Source organism: Knufia obscura (assembly GCF_036327395.1).
Source record: "Knufia obscura strain CCFEE 5817 isolate CBS 148926 chromosome Unknown scaffold_8, whole genome shotgun sequence".
NCBI classification, from domain to species: Eukaryota; Fungi; Ascomycota; class Eurotiomycetes; order Chaetothyriales; family Trichomeriaceae; genus Knufia; species Knufia obscura.
In genome coordinates this window covers 1,036,145-1,051,677 of record NW_027042694.1, presented here as the reverse complement: position 1 = coordinate 1,051,677, position 15,533 = coordinate 1,036,145, and the positions used below count along the sequence as shown (strand labels likewise).

The following is a 15,533-nucleotide window of genomic DNA, read 5'->3' as shown; positions in this document are numbered from 1 at the left end:
TCTAAGTCCTTGCGACAACCAATACTCGACATGTCTGACAGCTAAAGAAGCGCTTGGTACTGTTTGGAAGATTCAAGCCATTACCGACCAAAGTAGACGCTAGCACAGCTTACTACACCTTTTCCATCCTCAATGCGCTTTCGAGGCAGGCAGAGTACTCATTGTTCCCGCTTGCACAGCCTAGTCCAACACCTGATAGCTTCCCAACTAACAGCCATCCACACCACAATCCAGTCATCCCACTGTTCCACCCTCCGCTTCAAAGTTTAGAATCACCGAGCCCCCTTCCCTTCCAACCTCCCCCTCAACTCCTCCCTCACACTCCCAAACCGACTCCACCGCTCCCCCCAAGCGCCCGCCACGCCCCCATCCTCCGTTCTGAAAGCCACAAGTAACACATCCCTCCTATACCGCCTACACGCATCCACAGCCAATGCAAACGGCCGGAAGGCGTTGAAGTTACGGTCTTGATCTTGTGACGGATGAGATCGAGGTAGATTTGTTCGAGGATTAGGTGGGTGATTTCGGGGGGAGGGTGAGGATTGGTGGCATGGCGTGGTAGGGGGGTGGATGGTGGACTGGGAGGTGGTTCAGCTTGTATGGGTCTGGGTTGGTTGGATGAGGTAAGGTGAGGTAGCTTCGTTTTTCTCTGAGTCGGTGGTAATGGGATGTGAGTAGTTAGGTGATACTCAGTGGCTGTTTAGGTGGATGGGTCTTGATGATTTATTTTCTCAGGACCTCCGTGGGTCGGGCAGAGCTGAATGAGGTTGATTCGGTGTTGGGTGTATGTGTAGTGACTGGTAACAGTAGACCGGTAGTGACGCAGTGTTTGGTGGTAAATAGGTGCGAACACAGTTAAAATCTAGCATGATCTACAATAGTAAGATGGCGTTTCTTCTCAGGTACCTAATCCCCTTCACACGGCTAGACGACAAACGGCAACAAGGCCGAGCACGCAAGGTCTTACAAGGTGTTTCAGCCTTAGACCTTATGTCGTGGCATTGTTTGCAATTATTGATCAGACTCTCTGAACCATGTTAGACCTGCCTATCCTCTTCTCATCCGACTAAAGTTCCAACCGCACGCTGTTTGTCCAAGGATTGTCCTTGCGCCAGTCCGAAACATTCCTCAGTTATCTCTGTCATGCACGTAAGCACACGACTCGTTAATAATGTCGTGCGGACTATTTATGCCAATACGGTCGATTCTCGAATTCCTAACAGCACGCTTTGTCAGGCGACCCAGGTGGAGTGCTTCGTCATCTCGTTTCCGGAAGGCTGTGGAAGTCTCGAAGCCCTCAACGATATTCGTGACTGAAGCATTTGGGTAGTTGTGTTTGAGATAGTCCCAACGGCAGCCGTGGTACAAGAAGTCCTTGGGTGCTTCGTCACTTTTGGTGGTGGGATATGCCGTCCTTTTCGAATGCGATCGTTGACCATAGGTTCCGAGATCAATGGCGTTTCGAAGGGTGCTAGTGGTAAGCTATCAACGGTGCTCTGAGTAGCTGGCGTATGCGGCGTAGCAGACCTGTCGGGGACGTTCACTGAGTGTCGTCCATCTTGCACTGAGCTGGTACAAACCCCGATCACACCAGTCCCATATCTAGCAATGGCGATCAATCAAGGGGGCGTGACACGTTATTCCATCTCTCAGAGTGGGATATTGCCTCTTCACGCTCCTATCGAGGATCATACGGCCAGTGTGCGGTGCTCTGTTGAAATCCTGCTTGTCTCCTACCAGGGCGCAAGACAGCACTTGGACGCTTCGGCTAAGTCTGGATCCAACTTTGCCTATACGCCACGTGGTTTTGCTCGCATTCCTGCCTACTCAGGCCATCATGCAAACAGGCCTTCAGCTCCATGTCCAAGATCCCATCTCGTCACTCGTCCATCCTTCGCACTAACGCCACGTGCCAAGGGGTTCTCCTGCATGACACCCAGCCCACTGGGCACTTTCTCATACCTGTTGAGTAAGCCAACACTCCAGTCTTGGAAAGAGCGTGCACTGCTCGGAAGCATAGCCGTGCTCTTTTCCAGTGTTGAGCGGAGGAAGACAAGATCAGCAGGATTTGGCAGGTAGAGATCCTCATGGGTATTTGTGTTTTCGTCCAGGAAGGAGATCGCAGTCTGGTCGGGTGGAAGTGGTTTGTAGAAGATCTTCGCAGCTCTATGGACGAGGTTTATGTGGTCGTTTGGCTGTGAAGTATCGTGCTGGGTAGTACTTGTGGCCTGTGGTGTTTGAGACATTGCCTCGGCGAGGAACATATCGCCTTGAGAGGTTTCGGAGTCTTGTGATGCATGAGTTGTAGACGAACCACTGGCTGGGGTCTGCTTTGAAGTGATGAGAGGCGTCTCCGTCTCCTCTATCGAATCGATCGGTATGTCCCCGAAGGTCGAAGCTGGTGTATCTTCACTCGCATCTTCCTTATTGCTGCTTCCTTTCTCTTTCGTATGCACGGGTACCTCGAACTCCAGGTCACCTGAGACGAACTGAGGCCCAACTGTTTCTCCATATATTGCAGAAGTGTTATCGCTGTTTGGGTTACGTTCGGCAGCGTCTTGATCTACAGCCGCGGCTGGCGCAAATTCGGCTTCATTTGAAGTATGGTGCCCTTCATTGTAAATGTTTGATGTGTCATCACCATTGGGATTTGGATCCTTCGCAGACTCAGTGATTATTGCGTTGGACAATACGCCGTTGCCATCGTATGCAGAACACGAATAGTAGATATCTGGGTTGAAAATCCAGAGGATCAGGGGTGCTGCGTTCTGCTCTTGGTCTTCGCTGTTAGTGGAAGCCTGAACACTATGCACCACGAATCTTTTAAGGGCAGTAGCTTCGATCAATGACAGGATTTGAGCACATGTAAATATTGTTGATGGGTACGACTCATAAGTGCCTAATGTGCCTGTCGTGTCGATGGAGATGCTCGCTTTATGCAGACGAACGAGATCTTCTTCCTGGTTGGTCGTGCCCAGCATTTCCAGGCATTTGCTGCAACGAAGCACAGTTGCATCTGGTTTCTTTTGTGTTTCGGCTGCCTGTGAAACTGTTAGCTATGTCACCTCAAGCCTTATCCTCCTGGTCTGTGATGCTCTGAGATCGCAGAAGTGAGATGTGATGAGGTAGCCTCCAGTACATTAGCAGCCGACCATCCTCGTACGGAGGCTGACTATCAAGACCTTCAGCTATGGATTTGTTCTACGGCGATTGTATCAGAAACAGGACCAGACTGAACAAGGAGAGTCTCTTTCTTCTCGCCGAGATTGCCAAATCTGTGTGTTGAGGTAAGGCTTACCTTAACATTTGTGCAGTCATCTCCATGTAATACAAGTGATATCAAGTCTGTCATGCCAATGCCAGCAGCGATTGCCAGTCCACTCTTCGAAGAAAAGCCCTTGGCGGTTGCAGCTTCCTGAGCATCGTTCTGACCTTCATCATGCGGCTTGTGACAGAACCAAAAGTCCATCAAATCAGCCCAGTTCTCGCTTGGTAGATCTTTCCATTGTTTGATAGTGCCTGCCGCCACAACCACGGACTCGCAATGGCGACACTGAATGGCGGCATTAGTAGTTAGTTCTGCTGCCATCCATGGTGCTTCGATCTCGTTATTAATCATGCACTTCCATTCGTGCTCGTCCTCTATCTGAATGCGACTTGATATTTCAGTTTTCCTCTGCAGTGGAAAGGTGATTTGAGCATCGCCGGAGATTTGAGTTGGCAAGTACAGCTTTTGCGTTTCGCCATCATGGGTCACACTAATTACCTTCTTGTCGGTCGAAACATCGAGCTTAGTGCCTTCCTCCTTTTCCGTTTGCAATGAGGCATGCAGAGTCAACTGCCGGATATGGGTTAGTATCTCTGCATAGAGATAGATTCGAGGCGGCATTGTGAATGTGGATCAAGGAAGCGAGGACAAGCGATAGTGCGCATGTCTGTCTGCAAGATCCGCTGATGCTTGGGGTCACACGATGGCTGAAAGTACCGAAAAGTCAACATGTCGGTGCGATGGATTAAGTGAAGGTAGGACCGCGTTCTGTGGACTTGTTATTGGCTACGCACGTGAGGCCCTAAGGCGCAAAAGCACGTTCATGCATGAGCTGCGGACATAAAGCGTGCCTGAAGATCAATTAATGGGGATCCCCGCTTCCCGCGGCTTTCTTCAGTCACAGGCCTTTCCGAGAAGCTCTGAACCTCCATCACCAACTGGACTGCTTCGCAAGCTGCGCTCGTGCCTAGGTTTACAATGCTTCTGCAGCTCTGATTTGTCTCTGGGTGAACACTGTTTCGCGCGCAATGCGCCAATTGTCTGCATTTGGCAGCGCGCACTGGACCTGTGAGAGGGTCAATCGAGTAGCCTGTCCATATCGAGGACAGCTCTCGAACTCAACCGCAAATGCAAGATCGTCAAGATGAAGGCAAGCGACGAAGCAGTGTCACCACCAAGCTCTCGGACATGCAAGATTCAACTCGTTCTGGATCGAATGAAGACCGTTCCCCTACCTCTGTCCACACGGACCGCAAGACATCTGGTGAAGCTCACCCAAAGAAGAAGCGCAAGGTGAATCATGGTCAGGAGTTATTACCATAACAGGCAAAACTGTGACTGACTCTGTGCCCAGCGTGTATCTATTGTCGACGCTCGGTGAGCCTATTTCATCCTCCTGCGGTTTTAGTCAAACCAATGACTGCGCATATGTCAAGAAGGACTCTAGCTGACTTATGCGCCTGGGGCTGCACAGCATATGACTTGTGACTCTGTACGACTCCCCTGACCTCTTAACTCCTTCTCGATTCCTGCGCCTTGACGACATTCTACTGACGAACCGTTCCGCTGGGAACGTATTGCAGGAACGGCCTTGTCAAAGATGTATAAAAAGAAACATTGGGCACTTGTGCCATGATGAGCCCAGAGACACACCGCACAGGAAATCAAAAGGGGGAGACCCGGACTCCACTGCAGCAGATGAGCAGGTCGAACCAGTTTCTCCGAAGCAGGACTTCAATGGCCAGCCCAGGACAAGCACTACTCCGGCGCTGGACAGCAATGGCTCAGCCCTGCTTGCAACCAGTAGTGTGGACTTGAGGCCAGGAACAGCCGATGATATGTCTGTCTCAAACGCCGGCTCCATGAACCAACCTCTGGCTATTGCTGATAGCTCGCAGCAAGGTAGGAACATCTCGGAGCGGAAAAGTATAAACAGTGCTGATACGTCCCAGCTCCTGCCTTCAACTTCAACGACCAGTTTCTTCAACAGAACAAACATTCGGACATCTCGTCCTTTCACCCGAACTACATGTTCAACGCAAATGAGGTCCACGACGAGTACAACCTCTTCAACGATTTCCTCAGTACCAGTCTATTCGACGAGACAGGCATGTTTTCGACAGAGGATATCACGGCCTACAATGACCCGTCGTTCATGAACTCGATGAACGTCTCCATGACGGGAAGCAATGGAGAACTGCTGGGTAATGCCCAAGCCAATAACAATGCCAGTGGTCAGCAATACCCGGCTTTGCAAGGGCCAATGATCTCTCGCCCAGCATCCGCCAAGCCCATCTCCGATAAAGCCCGAGAGAAATACTACATGACTGCAGCAGACCCGGCTGGCACCGATCCTCCAGAAGAACGAATGAACAAGCTACTGAAAGCCAAATACGATGCCGGCTTGCTGAAACCCTTCAATTACGTCAATGGCTATGCTAGGCTGAACAAGTACATGGAGAAGAACATGAAGCCATCTTCTAGGCACAAGATACTGATGCAGCTGGACCGTTTTCGCCCGAAGTTCAGGGAACGTATGCAAAGCTTGACTGATATCGAGCTTGTCTTGGTCGAGATGTGGTTCGAAAGGAGCTTGATGGAGTATGATCGTGTTTTCGCCAGCATGGCTATACCTGCCTGTTGTTGGAGAAGAACCGGAGAGATATTCCGGGGTAATAAGGAGATGGCAGAGTTGATACACGTACCGATCGAGTCCTTGCGAGACGTGAGTCGGCAGCTCTTACCTATACCGCCAATGCTGACGATGACTAGGGCAAACTTGCAATACACGACTTTATTGTGGAAGATCAGCTTGTGAGCTACTGGGAGAAGTTTTGCGCAATCTGCTTCGACCAGCAGCAGAAAGCCATGCTGACGAGCTGTACACTGAGAAGTCCGATGGCAGGTGCGGACCAGGATATTCAATGCTGCTTCTCCTTCACCATAAAACGCGACAATCACAATATGTAGGTCGAATGTCCACAGTATGAGAGCACAGAGACTGACCATCGACAGACCCTCGCTAATCGTAGGCAACTTTCTGCCCATCAATCCCATGAGGCATTGATAACAGCATTGCCATGTACATTTGCGGCGCATGCACATAGTGTTAGGTAGTTTTGGTTTCTAGCAATGGCGTTCAAGTTGTTGAGAGAGGTCCCCAGGCAGGCACGACCTAAGCGATCAAAATAGGTTTTGGAAGGAACCGGCAGAAATGGAAGGCGGGATGGGCGGAATTATCTCATTTGCACCTTCGCTCTCGCACGCTTCTTCTCTCCTTACCGACTTTCAGTTGCGAGCATAGATATCGCTCCAATTGAAATCAGATACGTGCTAAGTGGATTCAACATGACTGTCGCTTCGAGAAGCCAGACTGGAAGCATCATTGGTGAGAGTGACCGAACTGCAGCGTATCATGCTTACGCTCAACAGATTTCTCTTCACATCTCAGGTCTGTTCTACAGAAATCACAAAATGCCTTACCCGACGACTGCCCAGATGTGTTACTCTACACCAGCACTTTGCCACTTGCACCGACCGAGTTTTCCAAGTCCCAAAAGATCGAACTGAGAGAACACGCTGTGTGTATCTGGAACAGCTGCAATCTTATCTCGGCGTCTGGTAATCCTCAGAACATCGCTGGCGTTGCCAAATTGCGAGCCTTCACGTACCTACTCCTGGCTAGCATTGCTCCACCAAGCTCGAAAAAGAGTGCAAACATATCAAAGCTGTTCGAGAATTTCCTCACAGCCACAAGAGAATGTTTGCAAGCAGGGCTAGTCGAGCTTGCTGGAAGGGTACTTGAGCTTGAGGCCAATACACCTATCCTGCTGAACAAAGTCGACACGAATCAGGAAAATGTTCAAGAACACATATCATGCATGATTGACTACTACAGTCTTAGGCTTCTCTACGACTGGAGACGGCATCGTGCTGACCTCGCAGATCGTCATTACTCTTCTCTGCTAAACATGCCGTATCGTCTTCAAGAGGCAGATGCAGAGAAGATTGTTGACCTCTTGTTCGAGATAGGAAGAGAGTGTTTGAGTCAACAAGATATCCACAGTGCCATAAGCTGGCTCGAACGTGCAATGCACATGATGAACGCAGATGGGGCTTACGATAGTTTTGCAGGTTCAGACCTTCGACTCAATGTCATGCACTGTCTGGGTAAGTCCATCTCTGTGCGTTATGCACCTGATGTTGACTAGTCTCAGCTCAGGCACTCTCAGCGCTGCCAGATCATGATGACGCAGTGCGAGCTCGTGACATACTCAAACAACTCGAGAAGGAATATGGAGCCAAGCTCCCCATCCTCCTGCTCTCCCTCGAAGTGGCATGCAATCAGCATGAGCTTGATTCTGATACCATCTCCAATCAGCTAGAAGGAATTATTCACACCGCACACCTCATTGAGGCCAACCACAGGCTTATCATGTACTACATTCAGCAATTGACGTCTGCTAGTCCATTGCATGCTACCAGATGCCTGAAGCACTATTTGCTTCAACGGCTTATTCCCGAGGGCAACTTTGACTGGACAGAGAAGTCGATTGTTAGCTATATCGCAATGCATTCCACTCAGGACTTCTCTGGTTCCGCTCCAGTCGTGCAAGGTCTAGAGCAGGAGCTGGGGGTCTTCTCCGAAGCAATGAAGTGTAGCCTTGGCCCGGTCGCCGCCCAAGCAGCTCATGTATTGGTCTAGAAGATGATACGTGAGACTGACAAAAGGGGAGCTCGATCTCTTGCTATGCTATGGTGTCAACTTGGTCTCCATCCCTTATTCGAAATGGCTGGAGAAGCTAGCCTAGGCAAGCTTGAAAGGCAACTGATCAGCTATCATCTACTGGTCTCAAACAACAGCCTCGCACATCAGATGCTCGATCAGATGTCCTTCATTCAGCGAAACAACAAGTATAGCAGGTATCTTGCATACTGTGCAGCTGTCAGGTCTGGGAACGAAGAGGAAGCACAATCTTGCTTGAATACTGTCACTAACGGTCAGGGCGACATGGATCAGCTTCTCTACGCGTGCATCGGTGAGAGTGTCAAGTATGGCAAGCCTCTCGACACGGCTCAACTCTTGCAGCGTGTAGTTGAGAAGCACCTGCATTCGCCCTCTTCAGATGTCGATCTAGCAGAAATGCTCAAATACACAACCAAAAGTTTGCTGGAGGCCATTGCCGGCATAAGACCTCAAACACAGCCACCTGACGAAATCTTGACGCGATTGTGCGCTGTCTTCAAGCACGCTATCATCCTGCAGAACAAGTCTTCTCATGCACCGAAGGTTCGACAGCCTGCAACAGGGTTCAAAACTGGTTGGTTCGAAGAAAAGAGCTTCGAGGTTGCTCGCACAAATGCAAAGACTTGGCCAGCGAGGTACATAATCGATCTGCTTCGATACTCAAATCGACTGTGTCACCCTGATGATGGCGTACCTATCGAAGTAGCACTTTCTGCGGAGCGCAGAACGCAACTACGCGACTCGATGTTTATGCAAGCTGTTCTATATGCTTCGGAAGCACGAAACGCCACAGCTAGCTATTCTGTAGAGGACCTGCCTCTGACATCGTATGACAGCCGTTCGAAACCAAAGACTAGTGAGTGTCGATTTGTGCTATATCAGAACGTGTTCAGGATCTTTACCACCCTCCAAGAGCAGTATCGGTCACAGACAGCTTGCGGCAAGGAGGAGCAGGAGCTTATGCAAGGGCAGCTGCAGACTCTAGTGCCGCCAGCTTTCGAGGCATTACTCTTCGTGAACGCACATACATACCTCGCAGATGACACTGCATTCGATGAGATCAGTGTCAAGCAGTTTCTGGGTACCGTGAATGAATTGCAAGCTCCTGCCGCTACGTATGCACTCTTGGCTGATACTGTGCTCGCGTTTGCCAGCGGCGCAGATGCTTTTCCGCATCTGAACGGCTTGCAAATCCCATCTATATCTGCGGCAAGACTGCTCGGTCAGATCATACAAGCTCTGAGACAAGTACAGGAATACAACCTTGAGCAAGCTGCTAGGTGGATCAGATGTGTCGCTCAGCTGCTCCTTGAGGACATCGAGAAAGTCATGCCGAACACGAAGATGGAGCAGAGTCTCACTATGCTACAGTCAGTGGTGAAGCAGGCTGTCGATCTGGCAAAGAATAGCCCTGGTTTGGATGGAGGTGGTGATATTGACATGTCTTCTGATTTGCAGCACAGATATCCTCCTGAAGAGCTTCAGTGGCTTGCTACAAAGCTGTTCAATATGGCTATTGACCTGTTCACTGCTGGAGACCGGAAGTTGGCACAGCAGTGGGCATCGCAAGCTGTGGAAGTTGCTGAGCTTGTGAGTACTGTCAGCGATGGATTGGCCGAGATACTGCGGAGTAAGACCGGTGAGCTTTTTGATGGCGTGCAGCAGGGCAAATAGCAGGTATGTGACAAAAGCTAGCAAGACTTGTGTACCGTCTCATGTGTTTGCGACTGATTACCTTGACGGATCCTTCCGAGGCCTGCCGAATTGAGTCTACCGGCGTCCTTTCAACATTGCTCCCCTATCCTCCTCCATCGACCCTCAAGGTCATTCTTCACTTGCGTCTTCTCTTGACACCCCTGATCGCGGAGCATGGCGAGCCACCCGAGTGGTCATGGTAGACACAGCCAGTCTCCTTACATGGGTCAAGCCATTTCTTGCAGGTATACTCGTGTATCTTGGTAAGCACATCACGCATGACTTGTCCATTGCGCAGAGCCTCTTCACAGAAGTCCATGCATCGACCAGACTTGTCGGATAGATAGTTCCTTACGTAAGTCTTCAATGCGAAATCGTAGAAGGGATCCTGGGATAGACCATGAGACTCCAAGAAATGTAGCATCGAAAGAGCTGGACTCTGCTTCTCAGCTCTTAGGCGTGCTCGTTGGTAATCGACAAGGTCGTTCTTGAGCTGTTCCATTCCCAGGTAATTTGCTAGCCTGTAAGCGTCTACAAGGCTGCCCAAAGTATATGTCTTGCAATCGATATCCTTGAATGGTTCAGGCTCCCGCAACAACCAGCTGGCGATCACCTCAAACGCATTGCAGCTTTCCTCCTCCTTCAGGTTCACAACGTTGGTTTGCGCCTCTTTCCAATTATTGCCGCTGTTGAGGCATCCTCGGAAGAACCGCGAATGTGCAGTCAGTAGATCCTTGTAGATTGGGAATGATTGGACTTTGTCTCCCTGTCCAACTACCACTGTGACGATTGGAGATTTGAGGAATCTGTGGTCAGGTTAGACTCAGTGTTCCGCACAGGGCTGTAGGAACTGACTGGGTTGCTGATACTTCAGCCTTTTTGACCACAGGTCCGCTCTCTAGTGCAGCCTCAGCGCTGCTGGACGACGCCATTCCGGCTTCGTGGTTGGAATGATGATTGGTGGAAATCTGTGGGTTGATCGGTTGTGGCAATGGGGAGGATGGATCTGTGCGCATGTGGTAGAAGGATTCTTGGAAGAAGATCGAAGGCTCAGTCCATGAACAAGGCTATATATCAGAAATGGCGATCAATAGGGCATATGAATGTGTCCGTGTCATCTCACCTTCACCTCACTTGCGACATTGAGCTGAATCGACATCTTCAGTGTCATAACCGATACACCAGCTTCGAACTCACTGCATCCCTGGTATGTCGCACCCTCACATGGCATGCTCTTTGCGCTCGAGCACAGTGACAACCACTCAAGCAATGTCCCTCTACTTCGTTCCTTCAAGACCATGGAACATCATCACCCAATAAGTCTGTAGTACTCTGGAGAGAAAACACGAACATACATCCAAAAGCGACGAATGCTCGGCAAGGTCCCAACCGAGAAGGCCGCGGTATCTTAGACTGTAATCACCTCGAGGACCTAGACTCATTCCCATCCTGCTGCTTTTTATCAGAAGCAATAGAGTGCTTAAGTCCTCAAAATGTCGCTTCCAATTCAGTAAGTAGATAATCATCACGTGGGTCTCCTCTGCAGACCTACTTAACCCTCCATCTCATCAACCTCGGCCTTCTCAGCATCATCAACCTTCGCCTCAGGCACATCAAGCCCCTGCTGCTCCGCAATATTCGACATATCAACATCGTCATCACCCGTAGTCATCTCATTCTTCAACGCACTTCCACCCTCCGCAGTCGTAGGTCTCGGCGTGAACCCGCCCGCATCGTCACCTGCCATTGACCGTGGTGTCCTCGCACCACTCTCTTGTGTCGTTGGTAAAGGTGTCATTCCGCCACTCTCCCGTTCAGGTAATGGTGTAGCGCCTCCATCGTCCATCGGCCGTGGTGTGCCCGCGTTACTTGCCTCCCTATCTCGATCACCTGCCCCAAGCATGCCATCATCTTGTTCCTGATTCTCATCTTCATCGTCCCGTCTCTTCGTCTCTTCCTCCCCGTCAATGACCGACGAGCCATCTTCATCCTCCTTCCTGTCGTCTTCCTCAACCACTTCCGGCTCCCCTCTAACCACCCTTCTCAACCGTCCAGCTTCCCCAATCACAGCCCCAAGTGCCTCCCTCCGATCAACCCATTGCCCCTTCAGTTCGGATCCCTCCCTCTCCAACTCCTCAATCTCCCCCCTCAACTTCTCACTCTCCCTCCTCAATTCCTCCCTCGTCTTCGCTCTCTCCCCACCAACCCTCCCATCAACCCACAACACCCCCTCCGCCAACATATCATACCCCTTCCTCTTAGCCAACTGCTCCCTCGCCTCCGTAAGTCGACTCCGCAGCTCAGATGTGTTATTTCTTATCGCGCCGTGTTGGGACGTTATGGATGATACCTGCTCTGTATACCGGCTTCGTTCCTTCTCGTTCGACGTAAGCAGGAATTGCAGGCGGGCGAGGGATGTAGTCAGTGCACTGAAGTCGTGATGTGTCTGGTTGGAGAAATTTTCTAGTTGTTTCTTGTAGAGGGATATCTCTTCTTGGGGTTTTGGTTGGGTGGGTGTGGTGGTTGTTTCTTCATCGGAGACGGTCTCGCCGTTTCCTGTTGCGGATGTATTTAATGAGCCATCAACGGGTATCCGTCTCAGATATTCATGAATGGGATTACTTGGAGCAAGCAGCCGTTTCTGAATGCGCTTGAACGGCTTCTCTTCGATGTTGAGGAGTCGACGGGCGTGGAGGTCATCTTCTTCGTTTGGGGGGAGGAGTGAGAATTTTGACATGCTTTTTGTTATCACGAGGCCGGGGATTGAGGTTGCGCGTTGTTTTGGGGGGTGTGGAAGCTGGGTTTGTGACGATGGTTTTGTGCTTGAAGAGGAGGATTTTGTTGATTTTGCGGAGTGGGTGCTGCCGCTGTAGATTAGTTGGTCGCTTTCGCGGCGGGTGCTGGGATGGGTAGAGGTTTCGGGGCCGATGGGATCTGTTTGGATGCGTGATAGGTCTGGTCGGCGAGGACCTATGTCATTATCGTTGTTCGTTGTTTGTGCTGGTGCAGCTGTTGTCACTTCGGCTTCAGAGCCATTTCGCGTTTGGACACCCATGTTTAGCTTGTGCTGCAAAGCTTGATTAGTGCTTCCGGGGTTGCAAGGCACTGTCGGTTAGGTGCCGACGGCGCTGAAGTTACAAGCTTGATTTGGCTTAGAGCCGCTGTGGCCCGAGCGCTGTGATCCACTGAGATGATACTTGTAAGCGCATGACGACCCTCTTTGTTCGATCCCGAAACATCGAAACGGACTGCGGTTGCTGGTTCAAGAGCTGCAAACACGAAGAGCTGAGCATATTGCAGAATATCACGACATATGATCACCAACTGCTGACGTCCACCATCGTTCATCATTTACAGCCAGCGACATGCCCTGAGCATCTCATATTGTTTCTTACAGATCGACATAGATCCAACCATTGAACTACAGGAACCCTCATTCACAAAGCCTCAATACTTGCGACCAGGACCAGAACCAGGTCAAACTTCCGCTCAATACTCCCCTGTCGATTGTCTCCCTCCCTGTTCAAATCGGACGCTGCGCCGCTCTTGGTTGCTTATCCCGGAGGACTTCAATACACACAGGTCTACCATCGCAAAAGTCTAGCGTATCGATTTAGCAACAAAGAAAGGCATCATCAACATCTCGAGACCAAAACCAAAACCAACCTCCAGTAACCTCCCTACCTCCTCAACCCCTCCACCACTAACAACAACCCCCACAATGCCCGCCCTTGGGGCCCCAACCCTAAAACGCATAGCCCACCGCGCCCTAACAAAATACATCCGCTCCCTTCACAGCATAGGCGACACCCCCATTTCCCTCGTCCGCACAATCATAAACAAAATCGACAACCCCACGCAACTCCGCACCCTAGAACTCAACTCCCCCCAAACAGTCGGGCACACCCTCGAAGCCTGGCTCAACCTTCTAAAACGCGATATACCCAACTATGAGGCCCGTCTCCCAGAGAACTACAGGGAGACGATTTTCGCGGTTGAGAACGCGGATAAATGGCATAGGGTTTATAAAAAGCTGAAACGGCAGGTTGAGCGGGAGACGCAGGAGCAGAATGACAGGTTACGTGATACATTACGGGGTGTAGAGACGAAGGAACCGATGAGGATCGCGGCGAAATCTACGGATCCGCGCGCGGGTAACAGGCAAAGAAAAGGGTGGGCGGAGGCGAGATATGATCTGAATAAGGATCTTTATCACTCGGGGCCGGGGAAGGCGAGCAAGGGGACATCGTTCTTTGAGAAATTGAATCGGAATGCGGTGACGAAGAGTAGTGCGAGGATGAGGACGCCGACGCATAAATTGGGGCCTGTGTTTAATAAGGAGGTTAAGAGGGCGCCGATGGGGTTGGTGGAGGATTTGAAGGAGAGGAGGGAGATTATGGCTCAGCAGCGGCGGTTGCAGGTGGAGAAGGAGAGGTTGAAGAGGGAGGGGGGTGCTGTACCGAGGGGTGCTGGTGCTCGTGGTGCTGGGGTTGCGCCGCCGTTACATGGGCCGAATGCTGCAAGGGCGAATGGTGGGCAGCCGTATGATATGATTAAGGATCGGGAGGCACGATTGAGAAATTTGAAGACTGGTGGTGGTACGCAGGCGAGTCCGGAGAAGACCAAACCGCTGAGTGAGCAGGAGATTGCACGGTTGACCGAAGACTTTCTGGAGGACGATGACGATGATATGGATGAAGCAGACAACGACGATCTGTTTGGTGGATCGACGTCGAAATCAAAAGCACCAGTCAGAGCACACAGTCCAATCGCAAGGCACGGCTCACCCTTGAAACAGGCTCAAAGAGCTGATACTCCGCCGGTGCTGAAGAAGACGAGGCACCCGCCCACTTTGTTCCGCCCGGCTGTTCGGAAGTAGAGTGTCTGATATTGGAGCATTAGGAAAGGTATGGATTTGTGATTTGAGCAAGGTGTCTGGAGAACCGGGCTAGGACCTAGCTAGCAATAAGCATCAAATTGATGCCAGAATGGATTGCGTGTCTATAGATCCTCAATCGCTTGCACAGCATTTGAACGCTTGCCTCCTTGTTCCTCATAGCCATGCTCATGCTTTCGTCTCATCGTAATCGTCTTGCATGTCTTAGGTCTCGTCATCTGAAGCAGGTGCCCGAAGTTCAGCGCATTCCTGGCATATTCCCGCTCCTTGTACGTCCGTCTGCAGTGATGGCGTACCGCTTGCCATGGGCTCGTGGGCCTAGCAGCTGTACTTTGGTAGACAAGTCTGCCGCTGTCGGATACGTGTGTCAAGAACTAGTTACCACCTCGCAGGGCCAGGACTAGATGTAGTGTGTTGCCGCCTTCTAGGCCGTATTCGGCTGCTGTTTTGTCGTCTGCCCTGCACATCAACATCGTCAGTATGCGTGCCGTTCAGCTGCCGTACCCTGGTTGGGGACCGTCTTACATCTGCTTGCCACCATAAATGAGTCTCTGCTGAACAGGTGGGATACCCTCTTTCTCCTCGACTCGTTCTTTTATCCTTGATACTTTGTAGTCTGCTTCGATGTCAAGTTCGATTTCTTTGCCCGTCAGGGTCCGGACTCTGGAGGGCTGGTTAGTCCATGGGATCATGAATGGTGGTGGTGGGGTATAGGACGTACTTAATGAGCATGTTGAAGGCTGTGGACTATCTGGATGGACTTTTGCACTTGAAGTAGAAAGATAAAACCAGGGCAACGATATGCGCAAAAGAACGAGGGAGGAACTAATGCTTGCTGAATAGGAAATCAGGCAAGTGCAAACAATACGGTATCGCGACTGCATGCGCGTGAGGCAGGCATGTCAGGCAAGAGCCGATGCAGGCAT

The 15,533-nt window shown here is 50.8% G+C and overlaps 7 protein-coding genes across 7 annotated transcripts; 4 read left to right on the top strand and 3 right to left on the bottom strand.

Moving 5' to 3' along the window:
• Nucleotides 1–1,835: 1,835 nt before the first annotated feature.
• Nucleotides 1,836–3,889, bottom strand: PMZ80_007219 (uncharacterized protein; the record flags this gene model as incomplete). The annotated part of the gene is made up of 2 exons (XM_064875627.1): nt 1,836–3,041; nt 3,299–3,889. The coding sequence occupies 2 exons, from the start codon at nt 3,887–3,889 to the stop codon at nt 1,836–1,838; spliced, it is 1,797 nt and encodes a 598-aa protein (XP_064728892.1).
• A 1,217-nt stretch (nt 3,890–5,106) lies between these two features.
• Nucleotides 5,107–6,335, top strand: RDS2 (Transcription factor; the record flags this gene model as incomplete). The annotated part of the gene is made up of 4 exons (XM_064875626.1): nt 5,107–5,170; nt 5,221–5,993; nt 6,041–6,234; nt 6,284–6,335. 4 exons carry the CDS (start codon nt 5,107–5,109, stop codon nt 6,333–6,335), a joined length of 1,083 nt encoding a protein of 360 aa, XP_064728891.1.
• Nucleotides 6,336–6,616: 281 nt separating this feature from the next.
• PMZ80_007217 (uncharacterized protein) lies at nt 6,617–7,973 on the top strand (the record flags this gene model as incomplete). The annotated part of the gene is made up of 3 exons (XM_064875625.1): nt 6,617–6,656; nt 6,701–7,438; nt 7,486–7,973. 3 exons carry the CDS (start codon nt 6,617–6,619, stop codon nt 7,971–7,973), a joined length of 1,266 nt encoding a protein of 421 aa, XP_064728890.1.
• Nucleotides 7,974–8,057: 84 nt separating this feature from the next.
• On the top strand, nt 8,058–9,689 carry PMZ80_007216 (uncharacterized protein; the record flags this gene model as incomplete). The annotated part of the gene is made up of 1 exon (XM_064875624.1): nt 8,058–9,689. The coding sequence occupies one exon, from the start codon at nt 8,058–8,060 to the stop codon at nt 9,687–9,689; it is 1,632 nt and encodes a 543-aa protein (XP_064728889.1).
• Nucleotides 9,690–9,846: 157 nt separating this feature from the next.
• Nucleotides 9,847–10,642, bottom strand: PMZ80_007215 (uncharacterized protein; the record flags this gene model as incomplete). The annotated part of the gene is made up of 2 exons (XM_064875623.1): nt 9,847–10,516; nt 10,566–10,642. The coding sequence occupies 2 exons, from the start codon at nt 10,640–10,642 to the stop codon at nt 9,847–9,849; spliced, it is 747 nt and encodes a 248-aa protein (XP_064728888.1).
• Nucleotides 10,643–11,262: 620 nt separating this feature from the next.
• On the bottom strand, nt 11,263–12,765 carry PMZ80_007214 (uncharacterized protein; the record flags this gene model as incomplete). The annotated part of the gene is made up of 1 exon (XM_064875622.1): nt 11,263–12,765. The coding sequence occupies one exon, from the start codon at nt 12,763–12,765 to the stop codon at nt 11,263–11,265; it is 1,503 nt and encodes a 500-aa protein (XP_064728887.1).
• Nucleotides 12,766–13,431: 666 nt separating this feature from the next.
• PMZ80_007213 (uncharacterized protein) lies at nt 13,432–14,589 on the top strand (the record flags this gene model as incomplete). Its single annotated transcript, XM_064875621.1, has 1 exon — nt 13,432–14,589. The coding sequence occupies one exon, from the start codon at nt 13,432–13,434 to the stop codon at nt 14,587–14,589; it is 1,158 nt and encodes a 385-aa protein (XP_064728886.1).
• Nucleotides 14,590–15,533: the final 944 nt, after the last annotated feature.